The following is a 25,722-nucleotide window of genomic DNA, read 5'->3' as shown; positions in this document are numbered from 1 at the left end:
ACCTGCTGATATCAATCTGGGACTGATTCATACACTAAAAAACTTTGGTGTCTGCTTAGCTTGGTGCCCCATCACTTGTGCTTTGTTTGATTTAGTTGTCTTCTGGTAACAGCAGGCAAAACTGCAATCCCTGTTGTCTCTGAATCCACTGATCCAGTCCCTGAGCAGCTGTGTTATCACTGATCATTTCCATTCTCTCCTAAATTCCTGCAGAGTCAGTCTATTAACTGCCTCAATAAAAAGTATCCAACCATATAAACTTTAGTGAGATCTTTCCCCCGGTGGATCCCATTAGGCCCCACACCGTTAGAAGCTGGCACTTGGGTGACAATCCCCCTGTTCATCAGGGGCTGAGCAAACAGAACAGGCATTTAGGGCGATAAATCTGGCAAAACTTCAGCAGAGCAACCCACCACAGGGGCACATTTGCCTTTCAAGCTCTGCACTTTGCATGTCTGTAGCAGATAAAACCAGGATGCATGGGGAGTGTTGGGTATCAGTGCTCTGTTACAGGGGATCTGAGCTAACCCAAGGAATGTGTGCTACCTGAGCCACACCAGGGAATGTTCAGCAGAGAGAGATAAAGCTTGCTCTAGTGACAGCTCAAAACAAGCAGGTGGTCCTCCTGTAAAGGTGCAGCAGGCTGGCATTGATACCTTTCGGGGTACTTTGGGGAAATCAGGGCACACAGGTGGCTGCCCAGGAAGGCTGCTCCCCTGCACAGAATGCTCTGCAAAAGGTGTGAAACAACCCCATCACAGATATTGKTAATAATGGCCCTGCAGCCTGTGGCTCTCCCAGCTGCTGCAAACCAGGTTCTTGTGCTGATACAACCAGGGGGATGATGTGTGGCCAACGCAGAGCCCAGCAAGGAGGATCTTCAGTACTGCCATGAATGTACCACAGATCTGCTGGGAAACTTTGGTGACTTCACTCCAACAAAAGGTAGAAGAAAGTGAGGCCTGGATAGACTTTTCTTTAACCATCATGCCCACAGCCTTTTGAAAATGTATTTTCCCACAAAAATAACTATTTTAATGCAAGTGTCTGCTGGCCAGCTGGAGATTTCATGTTTTCATGAAGCAATAAATGTAGGCATGTTCTGCTGGAGAAAGTGTAATTTCTATTTGCATAACAAGTGGCGAATTGAGACAYTGAAGGATTTAAATGACTTGTTCAGTACCACTCAGGTATATCTGTRCAGAGGTTGGAATAGAACAGAGTTYAAATRCWTCATTGATAGGTTAATAATTAATAATAAGTAGGCCTGTAAGAGGCTTTTGAGCAGCAAATATCAGGATTATAACTCTCTAATTCCCAATCTGCAAGTCACAGGCTTATCTGGTCGTTATTTACTGATTCATATCTCTTTGTTTTTTTGTCTGCCACTATTATTTCTTTCCTTTGTTATTCCTGCTCTTTTCTTTTAATGTAACTCCTTCCCTCTATCTGTCAGGAGAGGCTCAGTGCCTCATTTCCCTGGAGATGAGGACAGAACAGTCCAAGGGACAGCTGGCAGCTCTGTCCCTTGGAGATCAGAAAGTCACTGAGCTGATAGAAATTTGCCATGGGACCCACCTGTAGCTGTGCTGCTGCTGAAAGCATCTTCTGCCTGGCCTGGAGCGCTGTGGATGAGGACACGGACACTGCCATGTTCTGCCTCAGCCACCTGATGTCATCCCACATGCAAGACAGCTGCAAAAACAGAGCCACTTCCATCAGKTCTTGTTCTCAGCATTTGCAAAAGCAGAAATTACACTAAAATGCATTCTGGACTTGGAAAAATCAGTAGATATTGCACATTTTGAGTTTCTGCAGATGGCAATCTGCTGCCAGATAAACATGACACAGACACTGACACAGACACTGACACAGACACAGAAGGTGTTCTGTCAACATCATGAACCTGTTTCAATCGATTTTGGACTATTGTGCAAAACGGATTTACTGTTCTTTGTGGTGTAAAAAAAAAGTAGTGCGAAGACAACTTGAGCAATGGCACAACCACAACACCAAATTTAAAACCTCTCATTATTTCTTTAGGCTCTTGCTCTRAATGTGCATAGAACCTTTCTGTGCCCACACAGCAATCACTCATGTAGGATCATACACTGAGAGTTAATTGTGCCACTGTCAGTGACCCAGCCAGGRTTTAATCCATGTAAATGGTTTGTGAAAATTGCCTTTCAGGTGAGCRATGAAGGACTTCATCATTCAGCTTTTTAATGACACCATTCCATACATTCAGAGTGATGAGCTAAGGCCTATGCATTGCTAGCGACAAATTTGCAGAAGCAATAGATGAAATTAGACTCCCATTACCTTTGTGAACCACAGGAAATCCTGCATAACTGAACTACTGTGAGAGTCATCGATTTCCACAATTGGGATTTGATCTTCATTGGTTACTAACAAATTGTCTTTGTAAAAAAGTATAACAGATAAGTAGAGTCCCCTAAAGAGAGAAGGAAACACTATCAAAACACCTTTCATGTCTATTCACATCCATGCCAAATTTAGTCAAAGAATCACAGATGTTAAGTACTGAGGAGACAAAGTGAATCATCTGGTCTTAACTTGTGTGTAATATAGGTCATGTAACTTCAGTCAGCAAATTCAGAAAAATATTTGGGAAGTTTATCACTCTAGATGATGTGACACTACTGAATCTAAGAAATTATGGATCTGTGCAAGAAACTGAGATCAGTTTTAGTGAGAATTTTGCCAGTGTACACAGTACACAATGGAGGCTTTATGCCCTTTAGAAATCAGAAATTTTACTAAAACTKATCATTAATGTGCTTAGTTCTGCCCTCGTTTGCTTCAGAGCARAKCTGAATTAACTCAGTTGAAATCAGRTGGGTWATTATGGATTTACATTGGTATAATTGAGTGTAATTTGGCCAACATATCTGCAAACCTGTTTATAGAGATCATTCCTTTCAATATTTACTCTTGCAATTAGTTACATACGTTAAGTAGTTACTGCAGGGAATTTAAAGACTCTCGAGARCTCTTCTGAAAAAATCAAACTCTTATCAAACTACAAAGAAGAAAAAGCAAACTGAACACTCCTGACTATGAAAGAAGAAATAATCTAACATAAGCAGCTTCAAACAAATTATCAGGGCTGAGTTGGGTCACAGTGAGCTGCAAACCCAGCTGAGGATGTCAGAGAGCTCTACATGTGCAGCTTGTTGCCAGTGGACAATTTAAATGTGTTTTCTGAGCTCAGTGCTTTCTGTTATGAATAAATAAATGTGATTGTTTCATTACTGAGTAGCCACAGAGGCAATGCTTTCAAACAGCTCAGTAGCTGCACTTTGGGTTTGCCCAGAATATTTCACTCTGTGATGATTTGAATCCATTTCCAGCAGTAACAAGGAAAAGATTCTGTTGATTTTATTGATTTCAGTTAGAGCTGGAGCATTATTTTCCTGTCAGCTGCACCAGTCTTACACTGTGATTTTATCAGGTTCATTGTGACCAATCACTGTCTCATCAGCAGTGGCATATTCACACATTTCTAAGGCGCTTTTCTCTATTGCAGAAGAGCAGCAATTACTGAAACTCAGGATGTCTGGGAGATAAAAGGAATGACAAACCGTTTCAGAGTCTTCACAAACTTGTTTGATGAATGGAAAAGGTGCTTCAGGCTTCTGGAAACCGATTGCTTGCGACCAGCGTTTTGTAATTTAGAACTTTCTGAAATGGAAAAAAGAAACAAACAAATCTGGCTCTCACATTTCAGTTAGTTCTCATAAAAAACCTTCGTTTCTTGAATCACAGTACTGAATTTGAGTCAGTGCCCATTATATTCCTTTCAAAAGACAAYATTTAGAAAGATGCTCAGATGCAACCCTTTGATGGTGTTTTTATTCACTTAGAGATACACAACAGAGGAGATTTTCCTCACTTACAGCAAACTCAGACAAGATAAAGCTGTTTTGCTCCRAGGCAAGCTTGAACCAACACTACACACTCTTAATTCTCTGAAACGGATGGAAATTTTGCCAGTGGTCTCAGRAACCCACAAAAATCCAAAAGATTTTAACTCATTTGTTCACTTCATGTTAAAGCTGAGATCTGCTGTGTGCCTGCCAGCATCTCTGGAGCAAGTCTCCAATAGAAGAATTTTATAAATTCCAATATTGTCCAAATATTCTAAAAATTTGTTACATTTTTATGTATTGTATTCTTTTTCCTTTGATGAATCTGACTTCATGTCTTTCCTTCTCTCATCCATGGCCTTGTAAGCCAAAGAAATGTCAGGGACATGCAGGAATTTATAATGTCCTGCCAGTTGTTGTCCACACCTGGATTTGAAAGCAATGGGCACTTAGCAATGTCTGGGTTTGTTTTTTTTTTCCTTGCAATATCTGTCCTTTTAAATSCTGTTGTAAGAGAAACAGCAGAAATACTTAATTTGAAAAATAGAGTTAATTCYTCAGATATTTGCTGTGATACGAAAAGAAAGACAAAAAGAAAGATGTAACTGCGAAAGCACATCTTGGTTTCCCACAATCTGCCTGGTTATTTGGATGAAGTGTGGATCCCCATCCAGGCTGAAGTGTGAAACATTTTGAGGGAACCCTTCTCCAGTGGGAGAAAAACGATGAATCATGAAGAGCCACTTGCTGAAAGCTGCTGATCATCTGCTTAGGTGTTCTCAGAGTATTCCCCTCTTACCTCTGGTGCAGAACAGTAGGTGCTGTCTGTGTCTCCCTAGCGAGTTCTAAGTTTGAGCATTTGAAGAACATCTAAATTTGCTGTTGTCAAAAGCCCATCTGTGGCRGTGCTGGGCGTATTTTTAAATGCTGAATAAATTTGCACCACGGTTGGCACATTGAAAGGCCCGGCAAGCAGACACGTTGTGAGCAGTAATTACTGCTCTGGGGAACAGCGAGTACAAAGAGAACAGGGTTSTATTGGGGCTGAAATCATACAACTCAGATGTAGGAGAATTATTAGATCATCAAGTCCATTGTCTTTCCAGTGCAAACTTGTTCTCCATGGCATATTCTGCAATGCACGCTTCAGCTTAAACAGACTCACCCCAATCCATGACTACTCCTTTGAAGCAACTGACCTTTATTTTGTTTTCCTTCTAAAAATATTAATTTGTGTTTCTGTCCATAGCTCCTCAGACAACTGTGAATATTTTTCAGTGTATTGCAGTAATGTAAACCAAATGCTACATGAAAACTCCTGTCTTATTGCTTGTTCTTCCAAGGWTAAGACCAATTTAGGAATACAAATTTCATTCTAATTATTTTCTTCTGTATTCCCTCCATCTAGGAATGGAGGAGGAAATTACTGAAGGCAAAACAACATAATTCTGTATAAAACACCCAGAGACTGCAGCATTAAAATAAGAGGGTACATTACAAGTGAAATATATGTTATTGGGCTATTCAGTGGTTTGGGTTTAGTCCACAGTTTAGCAGAAGCCAGCAGCAAAAGAAATAATGTGAGACTATATGGAGACTGTAAACTCTTCTACATTGCTATTTGCTTTTGTTTTACAGTATTGTGTGTCTAGAAGCCAGAAAACATGGAGCTGAGATTAGAGGATAATTTGGATCTGCAGGAAATGGAACTTTGTTACTTAATTAACTAATAAATAACACAGAGAAACCTTCATGGAAAAGCACCAGTAGCAGCACAGTAAGTTTATATTAATAAATGATACAGCAATAGAACTGTGAGCTCTTTTAATAGAAGCCTTGGAGTGAACACATAGCAGCCAAGATGAGAGAATTTCCAGTGATTAGATTTAGATCAGAAGCATTCAAACCTAAAATGAAATAGGCAATTAAATAAAAAGGCGTATTTATGACAGTGGCAGCCTTTCTCTTCAAAGGTAGAGGGTGTGTAAATGTTTCTTTGCAGTTTTTTACAGAAATGCAACCAATACTAAAAACGAACCTTGTGGAAGAACAAGAACCAAGTTGCCCCCACATGCTCATGTGCATCTGGGGTCTCCTCTTATATTCTCAGCCTATAGCTTGGTTCTCAATATTCTTTTGTATATTCCTACAAAAAATTATAATCTAAACATTATAAATGCCCCGTGGAATCACAGATCCTTCTCTTTGCTAAATGCAATTAAAACTATGTGCTCTGCTTGTGAACCAAATTAAAATGAGAACATTTTTATTTCACCTCTGACTTGTCTAGTAAAATGTATTTCAACTGAATTTCAGGAAGAAAGTATCTGGTAAGAATTTTACAGAAGAGTTGGGTTCCTTTCTTAATGAAGCATCACACAATTACTTAAGCCACTCCGAATTATTTTGTAAGAAAGATCTACAAGAAAAAAATACACTTAAAAATATATTTGAAGTGTTGCCAGGACATACAATTGTAGTCACTCAGTTATGATAGTCTGTAGCACGGTATTATGGAGACAAATGGATGACTGTTATTTGTAATCATCAGGGTTTTCCAGAAGATTAAACATRTGAAAGCAAAGCTTCCTAAGTAATTCCCTAGGAGATTTCACCATATCACAGAGCAGGTTCAAAAGCAACAGCTGATCTAATTCCAAAAGCTCTTAAACTCACTGTACATTCCAGTGTATTCTTCCTGGTATTTTTGTAAGCTTGTTTTCTGCAGCCCCTGCAATGCAAAGCACAGGGCAAAAGGCAGAGCCTGAATGAACAGACTTGGGCAAAGGATCTGCCTGGAATGTGGGCAATGTCCCCTCCCAGATCCACAGCAGCAGCAGCACATGGCCTTGCTCCTCCAGCTCCTCTGGGTTCTGAGTTTTTCTGCCTTGCTCAGGTAATCTCAGATATTTTATGATCAACCTCAATTGAGGATCCTCCTCAAACAATGTCCAGCTGTTTATTGACAGGTCTACAAATGGGGCAAGCAGACATCACAATATTGGCTTTAACCAGAGTGCGGTAAAGAGAAATGTGGCAAAGAACAGAGAAATGCCTGGGCAGGTCCTCAGCCTGTGCGTGACAGCAGGGCCATGCTGATTCCACCCTGGCATTTAATCATGCCAAGTTTACATTGAATAACAATCGAGATCAAGCCTCTGTGTTATATGAAGTGAAAACTTATTTGGGGTTTTCATACACAGCAGTTTGTCCCAGATCCTTGACCAARCTCCTCAGGTTCCACTGAGGCTGATAAATACCAGAATCATTTTCCGGAGTCAAAGCAATGTCATAATTCTTACTTGTCCTGCAAACTTTGTTTTGATTCCTTACCAAATTAGTGAAATAAAAGGGATTGATGTCAGTCATATATTTAAGGCAAATTCCAAAGGCTCTCCTCAGATGATGCCATCCTGATTTATCCAAAATATACTAATAATTACAAGCAATTAGGAGATTTTTGTTTAGTTGGAGGCAAGGGCGTTGCTCAGGCTGAATATAGAGTGTGGTACTGCTCCATGGGAAGTCCCACAGCCTTTCAGGCATAGAAGGAAATGTTCTGAGCTAAATACATTTTCCGTATTGTTGTTATTTGTTGACTAAAGAAAAGGTGTGGAAATCAAAACTTGAGCTGTCTGTGCTCWGTTTTGAGACTGGGGTTAATTTCTGGAGCAGTGGAATTTTATAAGAACCAGGCACTGGTGTCAGATTCTCAAAAGGAGGGATTTTCTGCCTGATGTTTATAACTGCTTCTGTTCTGGGCTGCTATGTCAGTAAAACAATTTATACTAAGAATATTTTCAGATGTTCCATCACTTACTCCCTGTTGACTGGGAAGGTGGCCTGAAAGACCTGAGGTAGGCACTAACTCCAGAAAGGAAAAACTCTGCCATGAAAAAAAGCCTTCTTAAACAGCACAAAAAGCCATGTAAGTGATAGAACACATCATCTGTGTATTCAGTACCAAGACCACCTGCAAGTGATAACGCTTGCATGAATTTTAATTAGAGAAACAACGTTTTCTTGCAGTATCTCCTTTCCCTTTCCAAGCACCAGAGACGAATAGTTTGAGTTGCTATGGTTACAATGGGTTGTGGCAGACTGTGGATCATTGTGATGGTGACAAATTTGCACGTAAAGAACAAAGGCTGCATCTTCTCATTTCAGCCAGATGATTTKAGCCCTAAGTATTTCTATGATTTTAAATCAATTGATGCAACTTGACATAGCAGTCATACTAGGTGAAGAAAAATGAAAACTTCACGGTAGTTTAACTTTTCAGTTTAAAATAAGTCCCTTTGCAATGAAGCATTATTCCAGTTAGAAGTTTATTTTAAGAAAATAAATAGTACTTTTCAACAACCCATATAGAACAGAAGTTTTTATATATGCTCTAAAAAGAATGCCAAGCTGTTGCCTTGGCTCTTGARCTATTAAAGGCACAGTCTGTTTCTCATGAATGAAGATTGGCTGAGATTCGAACTCTCTCCCGGTTTTGATCCATTCTGTTTGGAAATGTAGCAATCTTATCTTCCCATTGCATTGTGCAAGTATTTTTCATTATGGGTTGGCATGACATCCAYTTAGTGTCTTCCATTTGGAGGCAGCCAATTCCCCCCTTTTGATCCAAACCAGTTGTTAACTGTCTAGAGTATTTCTTTATACAAAAAATTAAACACGCCATCCTTGAAACATTTTAATGGAATCCTGTGTGAAACTAATTTTTAGGGAAAAACAAATCAATAAGTGTGTAGGGTACAGAGGGAGGACGAGTGTGCCTGTGTGTGTGCACATCGTAGCCTTCAGATGCTTTCATCCAGCTAATTTCAAGGGTTAAGAGCGAGATAGTGCGCTAAAGTGATTCCAGATGGGCCAATATTAATATCTTTCTTTTCCTGATGAATGAGAAGGTATGACCTAGTTAGAGAGCTGCTAAAATTACAGGCGCCACAGAGGCTTCAGCCGGTGCCCTACCACACAGATATTTCTCCTTACCTCTGCAATTAGAGTGCTGATGAGCTGCTCGAACCTGCTGAAGGAGGCGTTCCAGGGCCTCAGTGTGTCCCCTGTGCCGAGGCTCTCTTCCACTGCAGTCTTTCCAGTCTGTTGAACAAAGGAAATAAACAGAAATGAAACACAAAGGTGCAGGAGAAGGTCTAAAAATATTTTCTTGCCTCTGGTGCTTCTTGACTTTAGAGGGGTTTTACGTCTTGGCAGGCAGGAGTCGCTGCTTTTAAGTCTGATGTTACTTGTCCATGAGTTTTCTTTGCCTCGTGTCAGCGGGGYAATTAATCATAATGATTATTAATGAAGAGCTCATAAGCAGCTCTGAGAAGCTCCTGTAGCGCCTGGCTTGTCGATGGTTATTGCTCTTCACTAATGGGCTCTGGTGGCACACTCAGCCCCTGACCAAGGTCACTCACTGCTCCTGCCACACCAGGAAGCTCCACAGCCCCCCTACAGCTCTGCCAAGCAGAGAATGAACATCTCCCTGCACCCAGAGCTTGCCCTGCAGCCAGAGAAACCAGAGAAACATGCCTGGAGTGAAATCACCTCTGGATATCTGCTGAGCAAATGCTGGCAGTTCCTGCCCTGGAGTCCATGGGCTGCTCAGCACTGCACTCCTGAGGCAAAAACCTGCTGTGTCTGTCCTACACATCTTCAACCTCTAGCACACTTGGTTTTCACTCACTTGCTCTAATCTCAGTCGTGATTTAACAAAAAAACGAACTCATGACAAATAGGCAGAAGAAATCTCTGCATATCAGAGAGAAGCGCTTTAATTCCAGACTTGGCTATTTCCATACTTTGATTATAATGAGAAAAGCGTTTCCTGACCCAAAGGAATGGTGGATCAAGGCATTAAGAGATCTGTCTGCACAGGAGACACGCTCCCATCCTGCTGGCACGGGGGCCGTGTGCGCGCTCACAGCCACCAGCAGTTTGCTCACTCACTAAATACACAGATCCAGTTTCTAGTGCAAGTTTGGAGTCAAGCATTCCTTCCAATGGGCTCCCTATGCCAGGGATATAAATACCTGTTTATTTACATTGAGTGAAGCAGCCAGAGTGAGCCCCATGAAAGGCTGGAAAGAGAAGCCATTTGGTATCCCGATAGCCTGCGGGCAGTGTGACAGCTGCACAGGGGCTGTGCTGTGTGCTCTGTGCTGCTGCAGGCAGCAGGGCCAGCTGCATTTACTGCTCTGGGTGGGGGAAAGGCCCTTCCATCTCCTGTGAGCAGCCAGGAGGGACCAAGTGCAACTCAGCAGTCTCAAAGGGCTTTGGTGTTGCAGACTGGTAGGCTTTCCAACAACCATCTTCCAACAGATGATTTCTCTATCCCAATGGGTTCCAAACTTTTTGAACCCCCAGACTGCTGACTACCTTAAAAATGACTCAGAAACCGACAGCTCCCCTCAATGTCCATCACTCACCTGCTAATGAATAAATAGAAATATTTATATCTGCTAGAAACAGAAATATTTCTGTATTTCTTTCTCTGTTTCACAGAACAGCTGCACAGCATTGGCCACCGCTTTCCAGGCTGCTGTGTGTGTGGGAAACAGGAGGGCAGTGTTTTGTGCTCACTGTCATACACAGACACATCTCCAAGGATGTCACCAACCTTTGATGCTCTGGGCTTGGACTGGATCATCACCAGGCCCTGAAGCTTTGCTTTCCCCTGCACATTGTTCTGGCTGCTGTTACAGACAGCTTTGTAGGGTGTTAATGTATTCCCATTTACATTTTAGCTTAGGGCCATATTTTGTTGTGCAGCACTGRTGTAATGTCAGATTGCTGCCTCCTTGCCAAGCACAAATCTGCTCGTTTTCAAAACCAGTGGTGAAGGGAGTCAGGTCAATAAGGAAGTTCTGCCCCCAGTAACTGCAGTGGTAAATAACATCTTGTCTCTCTTATGTCAGTATTATTAATGAAAAGATTTGCATTTAGGTTTCTGCTGGTCTTACTGTAAAGCTTAAGYATGTGGTCCTAAACCCAGCAATTCCAGAACTTTCTGTGCTCCAGCACCCTGAGACACTGTGTGAGGGGAATGAACAGAATTTTTTCCATAGCTTTTGTGCTGATCCACTGAAATCTGCAGGAAAACTTCCCTCACACCCAAAACTTTGGAACTGGCACACCATGTCACATTTCAGGTTAATAACAGGGGGCTATAGAAAGGGAAAACAATGCAATATGCTCAAAGCAAAACCCACATCATACAAAGCTGCAGTCTTAAATGCCCCATCTTGCCAGGAGTGCTCCTTCTTTGGGGATATTTGGATGAATAACTGGCAGCTACTGTGAAAGAATCTGTTCCCCAGCTGATGTAAATTTTGGGTTTGTGGGGCCAAGTCCTGTGTAGTTACACCTGGCTATAGTCAAGGTAATTGCACATCACTGAGTTATTCAGTTATCCACAGTAGATTTCCTCTCATGATTGTAGCCCATTTTTGCTCTCGAGCAGAATATTTCTTTAGCCTAATTCTGATATTGTTCTGGAGCAAACACAAGAACAAAATTGAAACAAAATGGGACAATGGAACTGCAAGAGCCTTATTTATCCAACCCTCTCCATTATGTAGGTACAGCTTGTTATATTTTCTCACATTAGCATGCAAGGTTATTAAATTGCTACATTAGCCTAATAAAAACTAGTGTTAATGCAATAAAAAGAAAAGTCTCACTTTACTGCATTAATCAATACAAGGGGAGCTGTAATAGACTGAGCCAGTTTGGCAGRGAACACTAAGTCTGGAAAAGCAACTAACAATACAGTGTGATTATAATAGATAAAAAATTACAAATGACAAATCATAGCCCTAATGGAGTCTGAGAAAACCTGTCAGAGGTTGGAAAAGGAAGAAAGGCTTTTGGACATTTTTGGAACATTTCCAGGCTGCATCCTACCACCATGTGTGTCCACATTGGAGTATTTTACATGCAGGATGAGGGGGATCTGTAATGCTACAAGGCAGAATATAAAATGGCATGAGATGCTTCTAGGAGCTCAGAATCAGGTTTTGATTCATTTATGCACTGAAAAATTAGGTTCMATTTATCAGAACTCTCCTGAGAGAAATAAAGGTTAAAATATTTCTCATTTTTAAAGTGTTAATGACTAGACAACAATGTTCTGTCAAAGGACTGAAAAAGAATAAAAACTAAGACATAAATATACATATATTACTATTCTGCTTATTTGGGGGGTTGAAAGCAATTKAGTTTCATTATTTATTTCCCTTCCAGATGACACAAGAATCACATCATGAACTCCAACATCTCTAAGCAAACTGGGAGGGCAGACAAACCCAACCTACTTGAAGGAGAAGCATATTCAGGAGTGGATTTTTGTGGAGGTCCCCATCCTCTCATGTTGTATGCTGMGACACGAACGTAATACCTCCGGCCCTGCAAATGGAAACAACTGGAGTCAAAACTATCACTGGATTCAAAATCTGGGCTTTAACAACTGCAAAACAGTTCCTCACTAAGGTTTTTTTCATGGAGAAACTTAAATAGCTTCAATAACTTAAATGAACTATGATAGAGTGAAACATGCTACAAAKATTTGAGGACAAGGTTTGAGATGCTGTTCTGATCAGTGTAAAACACATATATGAAGATAAACAACAAAAATGAAAACAATTTCCATCAACACGTGCTTTCCTGGAAGAAGGAGAAGAGAAAGAGTTGTTATTTGAGGTACTGGTCATCTGAGTCAGGTCTAGATCTCTCAAGAGCTTTTGAGCTGCACTAAGATTATCCTGTGATCCAGAAAACAGCAGCTTTTGCTCCAATGTTTCCCAATTTCCCCTAAGAATGATAACTCATAAAGTGGTTCATGCTGTCAATTCCTTTGTGGCTTTTGGATTATGGCTACCAGACCTGTTGTTTTAATTACTGGAAGGTGTTGCTACAAGAAAGGTGCTGCAGGCATTTCCAAGGGGTGGGGATGCAAATTCTCGTATCACTGAGGGACTGGGTCATCAAGGTCTAAATGAGTCCTCTGGCACTCACCGTCCTGAGACCTGTGATGGAGCACCTCAAAGAATGAAGATTATCCATGATTATTTCACCAGCCAAAGGAGAAAAGTCTTCYGAAGAGCTCCATTCCACTAGGAAACAAACAGCAGGAGAAAATCAAATCAGGTTCCAGTCCAAGCAAAGAAGTCAAAGGGCTTAAATCCCTCACAGGTTAACTTTTCTCCCAGTGGTTTCCCAGTCCAYGTGGGTACTAAAAGTCCTGTTTAACAGTAGTGTTTAGCAAATACACAGTAATTAAATTAGATCCCTGTGCATGGGAGACAAAACCAAAATATTCTTCAAAAGTTTTCAGGAAAGAACGCTTAAAAATAGACTGCAATACAAATTACTTCCAGTCAGCATTGCCCTCATTTAAACAATTCACTTTTAAAGAAAGAGAAGTAGAGCAAAGGAGAAGGTGGAAGAATTGGACCTGTTAATGCTAGTAATGGCAGTTTGTACATCCTAACCAACAAAAAACACTGGTTTGCATTGGATCTGCACAGGTGGGCGTGGGCAGAGAGTCCTTCTGGTTCCACAGGCCCACAAAACTCTAATTTGGGTGGAAATATCCTCCTTGGACCGGGTGCTCACTGGAGCCTCGTGGTTGGTTTTTCAGTGGTTCTGGCTGTCCTGGGCAGGTCTGCAGCTGCTACAGAGCTCCTCCAGGACCTGCACCCACTTTTGGAGGCAATTAAGTGGCTCACAGACCCCTCCCATCTTTCCTTCCCCCAAATTGCAATGGGCACCTTCACCAAAGTGCTCCTGTCACTCTGATCCCTGCTGAGTTCAGGGGTTATGGAATTACGAGTCCTGCTGTCCATACTCTTCATCAGTACTGGCAAAAATGATTGTGCACGTGAAATAGTATCCAGCATAACATGAAAAAATACTGGATGATTTAAAAAAAAGAATTAAAAAAAAGGAATATATGCAAATGGAGAACTGATGGCTGTAGGTAGGGAACCAGCCTTTTTTTCTTAAATTATTCCCTCTTAATGAGAGGTGCCATCCTGGTTAATCCTGGAGTCATACCTCTGGGATTTAATGACTCATACCTTCAGATTCAAACTTACAGGAAAAGCCATCCAAACCATAGTGAAATTAATATCTTGAATTATTCTACAGTAGAAATCAGGAAATCTCATGAATTTCCTGGATTTACACCAAAGAATTCAATACAAAGCTTTCCTTTTAAGATTCATAGAGTGGTTTTTAGACRCTTTATATATTCATTAGTACTGGAGTCAATAATTTAGAATAGATCAGAGGATGTAGGTATTCTAATTTCAGCATGTGGAATTTTCATCTTCTGGCAGTGTCATACTGGTATTTTCATGTGTAAAGAAAACGGCTTCAGAGAATTTCTTGTTCAGCATATACAACATTTAACTGYCAACACATTTTTCCAAAATAGCCAAGTATCAATGGCACAACTCATTTTTCCCTTCTCCCCTAATCACTCCTTTYCTATGATTGCAGTTTGTGAATGCACAGCATGCTCTGCAACATTTTTGTGTTTGCTGCAATGAAAAGAAGATTGGTTTTTTAATATTCTCGTTGAATTTTTTCACTGTGTATTTTTCCTAGTTTTCCACGGTTTTTAAATACCTAATTACTGCCCCCTTTAGTGGAAGCTATCYCTGCACATTAGTAGGAAAATGCAGACACTGTTGCAGTACCATATTGTATGGTTTTGTTGACAACTTAATTATAGGAATACTTAAAAGTAACATTGAACTTGATGGCCTGTCAGAGTTTCCATTGTAAACCGTGATTTTCAAGGTTTCTAACTCCACTTGTATTAAATCACTGCAGACACCGTGCACATGCTGCAGACTTTGACATGTTTTCTCTTTTCCAGAAGGAGAAACCAGAAGGATAAACCCTGTTCAAACTGTTGTCAGCAGGCTTGCAGTCACTTCAGACACCATTTTTCTTTTCAATGATTCACATCAAGCAAGACAACATCACTCAAGATGGATTCTACAAACAGATTTTTCCTTCAGAGGAATCTCCAGGCATGCCCGAGTGTCCCAAAATGAGAGAGGGACCAAAGCTGGGTCACACTTCAGGCAGCACAAAACAAAAGCCAAGGGTGAGAGAAGGAGCTTTAAGCTGCTTTTGATCTTCTCAAATTTTTAATTGTTCTATAGACTGGAGGCTGGTACTTCAAGAGGTGGTAGTTCAAGAGGCATATTTAAATTTGGATAACTTACAAAGTTATTCAGGGCTGTCCTTGATGTGGGTCTCTTCCACTTGCATTCAGCATTTAGAGGTATGTTCCTGATATTCAGAGATGCTGGYACATGGTGTGCAGAGGAGTTAATACCTAAATCTGAGCAGGATTGCCATCCTGCCTGTCTGCAGGGACMCCTGGGTGTCCCCTTGTCCCTCACCAGCCCATCCTTCTCTGGCTGCCAGGCTGAGGCTCAGCTCTGCTTCCCCTCATTGCCTTTTTGCCTTTTGCCAGCATTTTGCCTTTTTTTAGCTTACCCAATGGTGGCTGAGCCCCATGGAACTGAAAACACAGGAATGTGATGTTAGCAAGAGGATCAGGTTATGGTTATCATAGTCGAGAACCCCCCTTTTAAAGGATATTTACCCAACAAGATGGTGTATCCAAAGTTACTCAAAACTTATTTTTCAAATATATTTATTTTAAAACCTCACTTTTGGAAAAAAAAAAACCCCGTCCCCCAGTTTCAATAAAAATTTCCATAACTGAAAAATAAATATTTTTTCAACAGCTATGTTGGAATAGTGCCTTCTTTTTCCCCTCGTTTCAAAGTATATCTGTCATAAAGAAACTCATAACAAGTTTTGGAATTTTCTTGCTTACATACGATTTTAACAAACTTTTTTCCTCCCTTGATTTTACTGATTCAAATGAGAAGAAGATGGCATGATACAGCTTTAAAGAAACGCAAATCAACTGAAATAATTTATCACTTAGGTTTGTATCTCCTGCTCTMCATTGCCAGATTTCAGCTCTCTACTTTGTAATGGTTATCTAAAAATAATACATAATATTCTGCTGTACTGATTCATTGGGTTATAAACCTTGCAGAAGGGTGTGGATACCAGTTTTTTTTTTTTATTTTATAGATGAGGAAATGAAGGAAGGGGAGGTAGAGCATCTTGTTCAGTCAACAGGCCCCAAAATAGGGGACAAAATCCTGTGACATCTGCTCCAAATATTGCTCCCACTGCCTGGCTTTGTGGGATATCTGCAGCTCTTCCTGGTCCCAAGACAAAGCTACACATCCATGGTTTTACCCTGGTTATGAACCTGGATTTTAAATTATTTAATTTGTGCATGAGCAAACCATCGTGAAGATTCAGTGAAATCTTTGCTGTGAGARGGAGAGCACTGGGAGAGGGCAAACAGAAATTACCAACCCTTTGTGCTGCACTGAAGTCCTTGGGACTTTAAGGAAGAACAAAAGGCTGCCTCACCTCAGCACGTAAATGCTGAATTATAAACACGCTCAAGTGCAGGAGCCTGAGGATGAAGAGGGTCCTTTATAAGAGCCCAGGAACAGGAGCTGGTCTTGTAGACTGCACCAACTGTGCTGTAAAGGACCTGAAAGCTGTTGGGTGAATTAAGGATGGAGCATGTTCCAGTCCTGTTCTGAACACCCCAAAGGGCTGCTTTGTTGTGAACGCTGAATGTCTTTGCTGTTGCGGCTTTCCATCTGACACTTCATGTTATGTCAGAGCAGGGCTTTTTTGTGTGTTTAATATATTGGTGACTATGTGTTTTAATGAAGGTGCCCTGTATTCCAGAGCTAGCAAATGCACGATGTGTTGCTGCGGTCGCCAAGATAAGTAGTAATTTTTAAATAAACAGCAGTATAAACAGTTACATAAAACTCATGTAAATTGCTGGCACATAATTTTAGACTGGCTTAAGTTATGTAACTTACTTGTGGCCAAGTTTTTTTTTTTCTTTTTTTTAATACTCAATTCACTCAGTTCCCTTTAAAATAAAGGGAGACGTTTATTTTCACCTGTTTCTTTCCCACTCACGATCTTTCTGTTGTACTGAGCATGCCTGAGACAGCTTATCAGAGAGATGGGCAGACAAAAGGCAAAGGGAAGGCACAAAACACCTCTTGATTCCATTGTGGATTCATTCAGGACTTCTCCTGAGTCAAGTAAATAGCCTGAGCCACAGTAGAATTTGTCACTTCTCTTGACATTTGTTTTTCCTTGCACTTAAATTGGTCACTGAATTGCTGAGCAGATTAATTAGACCGAGGGAYGGGAATTCTGTTGCTTCTTGTTGGGGTCTACAGAGTAGAGCATGGAGCTGGAATTCTGGATTTTATTCCTGCATTTGCTATTGACTTGCTGAGTGACCTTGGGCAGTGCCACTCTGGGTTTTAAGSCAGGCTTGAGCAGCAGAGGCTCTGTCTCCTTCCCCTCCTCCCATTCCATGGCCTGGGCTGATGGTGGTCTCAGCTTGTGTTTCCAAGGGCCTCCAAACAAATAATTGTGTTATTCATTAGCTTTCTTTGAAATAGAAAACTGTCAGAAAGCACCACCATAAACCACTTCACATCATCTTTTTCTGCTTGCTGATCCTAATGAAAAAACTTTAACAATTTGCTGTCATAATGTCTTAGCAGCTGGATTTAAGGACATTAAACACTACCATTCACATACCATGAATAAAATCAAGATGAAAGAACCTAAACAAATATTTATAAGTATAAAACAAGTGAAGAGACCTGAGCACAAGTGAAGAGCAGGAATCTGTTGGTGCAGAGCATCACCAGCTCTGATGAAGAACGTTGTTTGCAGTATTTGGTCAGCTCCTCCTTGCTGTCTTCAACTGCTCTTTCCAGCCTGATTTAAGAAAGGAGCCCAGTTTTTTTCAGATTTTCAGTTCAGGCTCTGTTCATGCCTCTCTCATGTTTGGAAATCCTCCAAGGAATGATAGGAGGAAGACAAGTCATACCAGCTGTAGGGACTACTGACAGCATAATGCTTCCATTAGGAAAAACAAATGTTTGGCAGTGAGGAGTTTGTGCAAACACAGAAGTTAAAACACAGTCATGGCCTGGGACTTGGGACTTGGATTTCTAGGCACAAATCCAAGACCTGGGACTTGGATTTCTAGGCACAGCTTAAATGAAAACCTGAGCTCCAAACTGCTCTGAATACCAGTGTTCATTATTTTGGATCTTATCTATCACTTCAGTTATTTCTGTAAACTCATCCAAGGCTCTTTGTACTGGGTTAGTAGAAGCATCAGTAAAGCCGCAGAGGAATGAAAAAAAGATGCAAACAAACAGCTCTGTACCCACCTGAGGGAAACAAAGCACTGCTGTGTCTGGGGGCAAAGAGCTACAGGGGGCTCTAAGGGCCTCAAAACAGAACAAGACAGAGCAGTGCAAGACTGAGCACCAAGAAAAGCATCTCTAGATTATTCCTAGAGAGCACATCTTCAATTGGAACTTCCATGGCTATAAATTGTCATTATATTTATTTCAGATATATATATATATAGATATATTTTTAATAATCAAATACTTTATTTGCAGTAAATCTTCTTCCCAACAGCTCTGGGCTCCTTTGTTTTTTACGCCTGCTAATAATAACCAATGATGTTAAATAACCTTTCTTGTGGCCCTGTTTTTGGATATTCCTTTGACCCAGGCCAGAACGCTCTATTTTATGTCTTGACATTTATGGGAACCATTATGACAGCAGGCTGGGTGCCAAAGACACATCTTTGCTTGATCATGGTTTCATCTTAAAGCAAATCTGCATTATATAAATGATTTATAAGATACTATTTTTATTGAATTTTAATAAAATTCTCACCGAGAGAATATAAAAAAAAAAAGATCTTTTTTCCTCAAGTATTTGATTAGTGTTTTCTAAATCCTAGCAATTCTTTATCTGTTTGCAATAAGGCCAGCTATTCCAGTACAAGAAGGAAAATTATTCCTCTCTGTTAGTGAAAATAACATTTCTTACTAACATTTTATAAATAACCAAGAAAATGTGCCATGTGGGTGCACATTCAGCCTTCTAWTGGGGGACAGTGGTTAGAAAACTACAATAGATTGTAACAAAAGCCGAGATTTGTTTCTCAGCCCTGAAATGACAAACATATCCCRCTCTGGAAAGAAAAGTGGGAGAGAGTATGTGCAGGAACTCTGAGAGGAGACTGGAGAATAAATGGGGTTCTTATGTAGAGGATCCTAGAAAAGCTTTGCTTGGATTCTGCAGTGGGCATGTTTGATCCCTGTAATCTGTGCAGCCAGAGTGGGGGGAAGCTCCTGGACACAGGGACCCATMATTTGTGTGAAACATGCACRGGGCAGGCTCAGCTCCTTCCCAAAACACGGCATTAAAATCTAATTAATAACGAGCAGCTGGGAAAATGCAGACAARAAAGGTAATTTATGACAGTGTAGGAGGCAAAGCAGAGCAGTGCACACCGAGGGGAACAAAGGAAGGAAATACACAGATGCTAATTCAAGTGATTTGTGTAATGGGATTCTGCTCCTGGTCCTCTTGTTCTCCTGTAATAGAAAGAGGGGCTTTGCTGCATAGGTGTTGATTGACCATATTTGAGGGTTTTATTTCTTTATAAACTAATCCCTACAGTAACTTAAAGAGCTCTCACCTTTACCTAGCAATGCAGACAGGTCTTGCAAGTAAAACAGCCTTGATTTGGGGATCTTTTACTTAATTTAGTTTATTGCCAATTAACACAAATTTCTAATAATTCATTTGGAGTGAGAAGAAAGGATATATAATTAAAAAAACTTTTAAGTGAACACCTTTCTGCCAYCTTTCCCAGATTGAACTTAATCCAAACACTTATCCTCCCCCTTTCCTGCTGTCAGCTTCCCTTGTCTCCACCGTGGCTTTCACTCAGTGATGGGTTTTCCATCACATTGAGACGTAGSCAGGCCAGTTGTGAGCAGCACTTGGCTCCTTGACCTCCTCCCASTCCTTCAGTGGCCCCTGGCTACTGGAACCTGCCATCCATGGCCAGCACAGAGCTCAGGAATGAGCCAGGTGGGTGCTCAGTGTGAAGTGATGAACTCAGCCRTGGGTTAAGAGAGAGCTGCTGGATRAACCAACTGGGTGTTCATGTGTAAATTAACTGGGGTCAAGCACAAACTGGGGGGTGTTCGTGCCTGAACTGCCTGGGCACTCACACAGGGAAGCAGGAAACCCTCCAGTTTGTGCTCAGTGCACGAGGCAGGARCCTGCAGCAGATCCTGGTTCCAGATTTATGGACATGGATCAGTTCTGAGAGTGAGATCTGGTTACCAGAACAGCATYGGGCTTTGCCTGGGGAGGCAAACTAAGGCTTAGACCTTTGACGCTTTAAATGGCCCAGGAAAGTCCATGATGGGCCAGAGAAGATTTCAGACGAAGCCACGAGCAGGGAAACTTTGCCATAAACACTTTGAAGACATTCTGGTTTTGTCTAATTCTTCAGTGGATCATTCCCAAATGCATTAATCAAACTGCTAAATCAGAAGCCCTTCAAGACAAACTGAAGCTCTTGAGTCCCMTTCCTGCCCCTGACTATGAGGAATTCACCTCTTCCAGGCCCCATCCATGAACTGGAAGCTGTAAGAGCCACATGCAAACATTTTTAAAAAATATTTATGAATTTTGAWAAGTCAAAGCAAATGTAAAAGGCAAAGCAGTGTCTAAAATGCAACAACATTGTGATACCAGCTTCTTTTCTTAGAAAACCAAGGCAGACAAAAGTAGAGTCTGTATGTCTGGGTTTTCTCAGAGCTATTCATCCTGAGCTGTTCAAAAACCTTATAAAACACAAAGCAGGAGGAAAGAATGATTCAACTGAGTAACTGGTGTGTGATTAGCTGCATTAGTTAATTACACCATCACTTAATATATGAATCATGTTCAAAGGTGATTTTAAATACATAGCAAACTTAAATAATAGTAGTTCTTAAATATTATTTCAAGTCCAGCACATACTACAGACATTGACAAGAGCTAGAAATAGAAAGGTTTGTTTTAACTTTTATACATTTCTSTACTTGCTAGGCATAAAAATAGAAGTCAAATTGCACAGTCCTGYTAGCTACCAAAATGTAACGTGCAAATAAAGTGCCCAGGAGACCTAATAAAATGCCATAAATGAACTACTGTAAAAAATATCAGACCACACCTATTCAGCAGGATAAATTCAAATGTCTTACAAAGAAATGTATTCTCTTTTCTTTTTATGGAGCAAGAACTGTTTTGAGGTAAGAAAGAATGAGTTTCAAAATATACAAAGAAACTTTGAATAATAAGGGGAAAGGGTTTCAAGACCAACTGCAGAATGCTGCTCAATTCCACTATGGACTGGCCCAGAGTCAAGCAGTGACACAGCATCTACTTTAGAAAGACAGAGGTATTATTATTAAAGCACTGTGTTTTCATAAGATTCACTTCCACAGGCATTCATTTCCATAACCAGGGTTCTTCTAGAAGTCAAAGAAAGCACAGGCTTCATGCTTTCAGCTCTGACACTGCTGTGGGAGCAGAGACTTGCTACCAAAGTGGGGAAAGATATATATATATGTATGTGTGTTTTGTTTATATATAATATATATATTTATCAGTCTTTGAGGATCACTGCAAGGACCCTGCTATGGAACAAATCCAACCTGGGTCAACCATGGAAGGCCAACTTTTGAAATCAAATATATCATTAAAAAAATGCGGTATCTGCTGTTTGTACGTGCTCATGGGTRCAAGCAGAAGCCCACACAAAATGATGAGATTATTTGGTTGTGAAAGGATTAACGCCAGGAACAAAACTCTAAGACAATTTAAATTATTCTCATTCAAAAAATTCTGAAATGGATCATAAATTGCTTTGGAAGAGTGGAGGCGAGGAACGAACTTTTCTCAAAATTTAAGCAAAACCTAAGTCCTTCTTTCCTGATCTAAGCCGACCTGTTTTGTTTWGTTTAGTTTAGTTTAGTTTTGTTTTGCTTTTTAAAGAGCTACATTGACTGAAAATAAAATAATCTTTATTCAGAAGAAATCCCAGAAGGAAGCTGGGTAGTTCTAACAAACATGAAATACCAAACTAAACAAAAAGGTAACAAGGGCTAAAGTGGCCTAGACAGCTCAGCATTGCTATCTGGAAAATAACTTGGCATCCAAGTCCACAGCTATATCCAAACAGAGAAGATTAGCTTTGTTTGCTACATCAAACATGTCTTTCTTCCCCTCTCTTCAAACATAAATAGTTCCAGGCTCTAAAATAAATTAGCTCAACTTGGGTTATACAAGCTGTTTCATTTTTTTTTCTTCAAAAGGGAATATAGATGTTTGTTTAAAAATTGTAAATAAAATATAAACAGAGATTTTTCATTGCATGGTGATCTTTTCCAGTAGGTAGWGATCAGCATTATGTCCATTTTTTTYCCTTATCCYCTACTTTGTGACCACAGCATTATTATGACCACTACTGATGGGAAATGGATGAAAAAAAAATCATGCAATAAGAGGAGGTTTATCTGTACTTTCTCACTGTAAAGRCACAATAACAAACAGGTTTAAAATCCACAGAAAATAAGCGTGACAAAATTACCAATAATTTTGTTGTTGGAAAAAGCCTGCTTTCCTTATGTGTGTGTGTTGTGTGGAACATGTGAATCACAGAAAGGCTGGTTAGTGAAAGGTTAAAAGCCCAGCTAAGGTTAAAGGTGAAAACTACTTGCTGCTCGTCTCTAGTGGGATGTTCCTGGGAGTCGAGWTCTGTCTGTCTGGACTGTGCTGCTSTGGGATTTYTRCATCCTGATGGTTGCAGTGGTGCAGCTCTGGGATTTTTGCATCCTGATGGTTGCAGTGGTGCAGCTCTGGGATTTTTRCATCCTGATGGTTGCAGYGGTGCAGCTCTGGGGTAACAAACCACCCTGCAGTACCAGCGTGATGTGGAAACAGAAAGCTCAGCCTGGCTTCAGACCGTGGCAAGTTGTTTGTGTGTCAGTGTGGGACGTTTGAGTTGTGCTTTCAAAGTTTGAGTTGTGCTTTCAAAGATGTAAAAGTACAGCAGGCTCTAAGCACTCCCATGGTGGGATGTGAAGTTTGGCTCCAGGGCACGATTAGCCCAGGGCAGGAGTTTTTCTTCTCAATGTTACAGTGATGCTTCACATCCTTCCTGAAACTGGCTGGGGCGAGGTGTCTCTGGCTTTGASTCTTTCTCCAGCATGGAGCAGATTATTGCTTTTATTATTGATTTATGTCATGCCTGTCTGCTTCCAGCCTCAAAACACTTTACTAAGTTACAAAATACTTAGGAATCATTTCACGTCAGCCACCACCACTGCAGCCTCCTCCAGAGGGGAACTGAAGGGAGCCATTAGGATGGTGCCTGCAACATTAAACAACAATCCAGGAGAGGAAGTAAAGAATATTCTGGCTCCTTAAAGCAATGGCTGAACAGAATGCAGTCACTGAGCTGCCATCCAGCTGGGACACCAAAGTCAATACCCATTCACCGTGTGTGGTTAAAATTAAATCTCCTAATGAAGTGAGATGGTTTTAGTGGTTAGAGAGTGAGTGCAAAGTATTATTCTCCTGTATGATTATTTGTAAGTTATACAGCTAACAAGGGAAAAGATCACACACAGGAAAACAGCAGACAGTTAGATAATGTTCCAAGCCGAGTTTCTAAAAGACATTTGGGTAAATAAGGCTTTGGAAAAAATAAATTAAAAAAAAAATGACATAGGAAAATTGAATTGGCAGTTTCTCACTGTTTTTAGGGTACTAAACTGAACTGAACAGAATTGGTGTCAATTTTATCCCCTATAYTTCAGGTCCAGAGAAAAGAACATTATTAGTTTCTGTTAATGAGCAGGTATTCCCAAAACACTGCTGCAAATGCTCTTGAATTTTAATTTGCTTAGAAAAAGAAATGGTAACGGATTGAGGGGGGGAAAAACACCTTAACAGACTTTTTTTTTTTTTTTTTTAACCCTGAATTAGCAAAATGCTTAGATGGTTTTCTGGACAGGAGGTTTATGTATCTGACTAAAAAGATCCTCACACTATGTTATCAGGCTCTCCTTTCAGGGCTAGTAATTGCTAGCTGGTTCTAATCATTCTGGCAAGTGATCATTTGAAAGGTTCATTTTATGACCCCTCAAAGTAGCACAAAGAATCTCACTCCATAATGTAATAAACAATTCTACAACCAGTGCTTAATTAATTCCCGAAAGTCACCAAAAGGAGCTATTAATGATCTTTCTTTTTATCTAACCATAAATATGCAGGTCTCCTGGGACAAAGGGYTTAAAAAGAACATTCTGGCAAGACTAACTGTCAGCTTGATAAAGCATAAAATGATCACCAGTGAGGGTAATTCAAAATACAGGGCAGTGCTACCTGGTCTGATCAGAAAGTTAGGTCAGGTTAGATTAATTTCTCTGAATGTTGTATTTACCAAAAACCAGGACACCACTGACATGGATAAACCAGGCTCAATCCAAATGAATACCCAAGAGAAAAATACCACAACTCTTAGAAAATTGTTTGAAAAAATTATCTCTGTTTGGTAGTTTCCCTTCCTGTGAAAATATGAACCATCATCATAATTAGAGGGTGGACAATGTTTCAAGGTTGTTTAAAATACAAATGTTACAAAGAACAGTCTTATATTTTCTAGAGAACTTTAGTGTTTTAGGAGCCCAAGTATTGTTTTCACAAGTAAATCAGACAGTGGGAAGCTCTTAAATGAAATTTAGTTTCCTGGCAACCAACCCATTGCCGAAAATTAGATTTAGGCTTCTAAAGGGCTTTGATGTTTTTGAGAATCACACTTCCTGCAGCACTGCACAGCTGACTAGGTGTAATGCAGTAATTTGCCTTCTTCTGAGGCTGTCAGGGCATTATCACTTTGATGGCCTCAGTGGGGTCTGAGAGGTTGGGGGTTTTTCATAGAGAGCACAAAATTATTTTGCTGGGCAAAGCCAGTGCTGAGTGGAATCTGTGTCCAGGAGCAGGGGGAGGGACTCTGCCTTTTCCAAAATAAGCTCCTGTAGTGCTTKGGGTGTTTGTGCTGACCCTGGACCCTGTGCACTGGCATGGCCCATCTTTGGAAAGGCTCCATGAGCTGCTGGACCCTCACTGGGTGGGGTCTTTGCAAACCTCTCCTGTTGAAACCATCCCTGGGACACCCACCCTTGGAAACCTGAAACAACTCCTCACCACACAGCCGGGATGGATCTGGCTGGGAGTGCGGAAATTTAAGGTTTAGGCACCTCTGAAAGGAGTTTTCAATGGCTAATGCAAAAAAACCCAAACACAGCAGGAAGCATTAAGAGAGAAATTGGGGGAAATAACTTAAGAGAACTTGGCTCCCCTGGACAGGGCCGAGGAGGCTTCAGATCCTCAGTCCTTGGACCCATGGGAGGATGGATTTCTGTGCTTAACACTGAGGAATTTASTGTTCCAAACATTTTAGAAAACCTGAAAGTTCCTTTAAACAGGAAATTTTAGAAATTCTCATTTTTGTTCTAATCTTCAATACAACTTTCTTTTTTTCTTAATGTTGGAATTTCCTGTGGAACGGAAATTCTGTTTTAAAACCATTTCTATTCAACAGGGCTATTCAGATGGAAGCATTTTCTTATTCATTCCACTTTGCAACTAACTGGTGCCACCCCAAATGTATCACTCTTCCAAGAATGATGTGGCAGCCCTGGAATAGCTAATTAATTGAGCTGTATGATGCCTCTGCCAAAAGTTTCAGCTTCCAGAGGCATTCCTTTAAGGAATGGTGGTGTGGGTTTGG

General features: G+C 40.6%; 1 protein-coding gene across 1 annotated transcript in view; it reads right to left on the bottom strand.

The window, feature by feature from the left end:
* Nucleotides 1-25,722, bottom strand: part of ANKFN1 (ankyrin repeat and fibronectin type III domain containing 1) — a 56,308-nt gene that overhangs the window by 17,267 nt on the left and 13,319 nt on the right. The window contains exons 5-10 of the mRNA XM_057368796.1: nt 12,912-13,009; nt 12,212-12,302; nt 8,886-8,993; nt 3,606-3,705; nt 2,323-2,455; nt 1,579-1,695 (exon numbers count right to left, since the gene is read on the bottom strand). Of these exons, the coding sequence (XP_057224779.1) occupies nt 1,579-1,695; nt 2,323-2,455; nt 3,606-3,705; nt 8,886-8,993; nt 12,212-12,302; nt 12,912-13,009 (647 nt within the window). The remainder of the gene's footprint in view (nt 1-1,578; nt 1,696-2,322; nt 2,456-3,605; nt 3,706-8,885; nt 8,994-12,211; nt 12,303-12,911; nt 13,010-25,722) is intronic.

The sequence above is a fragment of the Malurus melanocephalus genome, unplaced genomic scaffold (assembly GCF_030028575.1).
Source record: "Malurus melanocephalus ecotype Western Australia unplaced genomic scaffold, MMel_1.1 scaffold_98, whole genome shotgun sequence".
Lineage (NCBI taxonomy): Eukaryota > Metazoa > Chordata > Aves > Passeriformes > Maluridae > Malurus > Malurus melanocephalus.
Note: the sequence above shows the minus strand (reverse complement) of the source record. Positions and strands in the feature narration are given on the sequence as shown.